The sequence below is a fragment of the Sander vitreus genome, unplaced genomic scaffold, assembly GCF_031162955.1.
Source record: "Sander vitreus isolate 19-12246 unplaced genomic scaffold, sanVit1 ctg296_0, whole genome shotgun sequence".
In the NCBI taxonomy this organism is placed as follows: domain Eukaryota; kingdom Metazoa; phylum Chordata; class Actinopteri; order Perciformes; family Percidae; genus Sander; species Sander vitreus.
In genome coordinates, this window is record NW_027595450.1 from 12501 (window position 1) to 15000 (window position 2500).

Consider the following 2500-nt stretch of genomic DNA (forward strand, 5'->3'; position numbering starts at 1 on the left):
ATACCACCACCTACGTAAACACCTTCCTGTAATCAACGGCGCCGTCATCACGGCGACCAGCGTAGCGCGCGGAGTGACAGCGTAGGGTTCAGCAGAAACCCAACCCCGCCAAAAAGCCCAATATTCAGCCCAATCTGAAGCTGAATCCTGGATTCAGGGCATCTCTACTTGAAAGATCGTCAAAAAAAAAACCTCCCCTGATATCAAGGAATAAATCCTGACTGTTAACAGTTTTACCTTCGTGTCAGAGCTTCCTGCTGCTGGATCTTTTCTGTCTCCAGATGTGTCAGAGCTTCCTGCTGCTGGATCTTTTCTGTCTCCAGATGTGTCAGAGCTTCCTGTAGCTGGATCTTTTCTGTCTCCAGATGTGTGAGAGCTTCCTGTAGCTGGATCTTTTCTGTCTCCAGATGTGTGAGAGCTTCCTGCTGCTGGATCTTTTCTGTCTCCAGATGTGTCAGAGCTTCCTGCTGCTGGATCTTTTCTGTCTCCAGATGTGTCAGAGCTTCCTGCAGCTGGATCTTTTCCGTCTCCAGTTCTTGGATCTGTTGGGATTTCTGAGCTGATCTCTGCAGCGCTGCTTGGCTCTCCTTCTTCAGATCCTCCAGAGCAGAGTGAAAAGCACTGCTGCTCCGCGACTCCTCCTCCTGAAACGAGCCAAACTGAGTGAGATGGAGGAAGTCCACTCCAGTCGCCTAACAGCTGTATGTTCATACGCTGATGTGCCATCAGTAATAGTGAGACAAGAAGAAAAATGTTCTAAAAAGTGACAGAAGTGGCACAAAAACCTTGAAGAAAGCGACAAAAAAACGGAAACACACACACAGAGAGAGACACACACACACACAGAGAGAGACACACACACACACAGAGAGACACACACACACACACACACAGAGAGAGACACACACACACACACACAGAGACACACACACACACACACAAGTGTGAAAAAGTAACAAAACGTAAAATAATAATACTAAAATGCTGAGAAAAAAGGGAAAAACATCAAAGAAATCGAGCGCTAAGAAGAAACAAGTACCTTGACTTCCCGTCTCAGACGCTCCACTTCCTGTGTCAGACTGTTGATGCTGTCGTCCTTCTCCTCCGATTGGCTCCCCAGGGCCTGGAGGCGGGTCTCTGCAGTGTTGAGCTGCTCTGATAGGCTATCGGACCTGTCAGTCTGCTCTCTGATCTTCGTCTGCAGACCGGTCACCTGGGGGGAAACGTAAAGGTGTAAAGGGAGTGGCGAGGAGCGTAAGTGGCGAGGAGTCTAAGGTGGCGAGGAGCGTAAGTTGGCGAGGAGCGTAAGGTGGCGAGGAGTCTAAAGTGGCGAGGAGTCTAAGTGGCGAGGAGTCTAAAGTGGCGAGGAGTCTAAAGTGGCGAGGAGTCTAAGTGGCGAGGAGTCTAAGGTGTCGAGCAGCGTAAGTGGCGAGGAGTGTAGTGGCGAGGAGTGTAAGTGGCGAGGAGTCTAAGGTGGCGAGGAGTGAAAGTGGCGAGGAGTCTAAGGTGGCAAAGAGCGTAGGTGGCGAGGAGTCTAAGGTGGCGAGGAGTCTAAGGTGGCGAAGAGCGTAAGGTGGCGAGGAGCGTAAGTTGGCGAGGAGCGTAAGTTGGCGAGGAGCGTAAGTTGGCGAGGAGCGTAAGGTGGCGAGGAGCGTAAGGTGGCGAGGAGCCTAAGGTGGCGAGGAGCGTAAGTGGCGAGGAGTGTAAGTGGCGAGGAGCGTAAGTTGGCGAGGAGCGTAAGTTGGCGAGGAGCGTAAGTTGGCGAGGAGCGTAAGGTGGCGAGGAGCGTAAGTTGGCGAGGAGCGTAGGTGGCGAGGAGCGTAAGGTGGCGAGGAGTCTAAAGTGGCGAGGAGTCTAAAGTGGCGAGGAGTCTAAGTGGCGAGGAGTCTAAGTGGCGAGGAGTCTAAGGTGGCGAGGAGTCTAAGGTGGCGAGGAGTCTAAGGTGGCGAGGAGTCTAAAGTGGCGAGGAGTCTAAGGTGGCGAGGAGTGTAGGTGGCGAGGAGCATAAGGTGGCGAGGAGTCTAAGGTGGCGAGGAGCATAAGTGGCGAGGAGTCTAAGGTGGCGAGGAGTCTAAGGTGGCGAGGAGTGTAGGTGGCGAGGAGCATAAGTGGCGAGGAGCGTAAGTGGCAAGGAGTCCAAGGTGGCGAGGAGTCCAAGGTGGCGAGGAGTCCAAGGTGGCGAGGAGCGTAAGTGGCGAGGAGCGTAAGTGGCGAGGAGCGTAAGTGGCGAGGAGCGTAAGTGTACCTCTGTCTGGAGCTGGAAGATGCCGTTGACCAGAGCTTTGTTCTCCTTGGTCAGTCTGGAGGTTTCTCTCTGCTCCGACTCCAGAGACGAAAACACAGAATCACAGTTCGGACACCCGGGGAGATCTATCAGAGAGAATCAGAGATCTATCAGAGATCTACCAGGCAGGCAGACAGCTGGACAGACAGACAGGCAGAGAGAGACAGGCAGGCAGACAGACTGGCAGACAGACAGGCAGGCAGGCAGACAGACAGA

General features: G+C 53.4%; 1 protein-coding gene across 1 annotated transcript in view; it reads right to left on the minus strand.

Moving 5' to 3' along the window:
* LOC144513605 (uncharacterized) overlaps positions 1 to 2500 on the minus strand; it is a 32206-nt gene that overhangs the window by 7318 nt on the left and 22388 nt on the right. The window contains exons 21-23 of the mRNA XM_078244749.1: positions 2246 to 2370; positions 1040 to 1213; positions 238 to 644 (exon numbers count right to left, since the gene is read on the minus strand). Of these exons, the coding sequence (XP_078100875.1) occupies positions 238 to 644; positions 1040 to 1213; positions 2246 to 2370 (706 nt within the window). The remainder of the gene's footprint in view (positions 1 to 237; positions 645 to 1039; positions 1214 to 2245; positions 2371 to 2500) is intronic.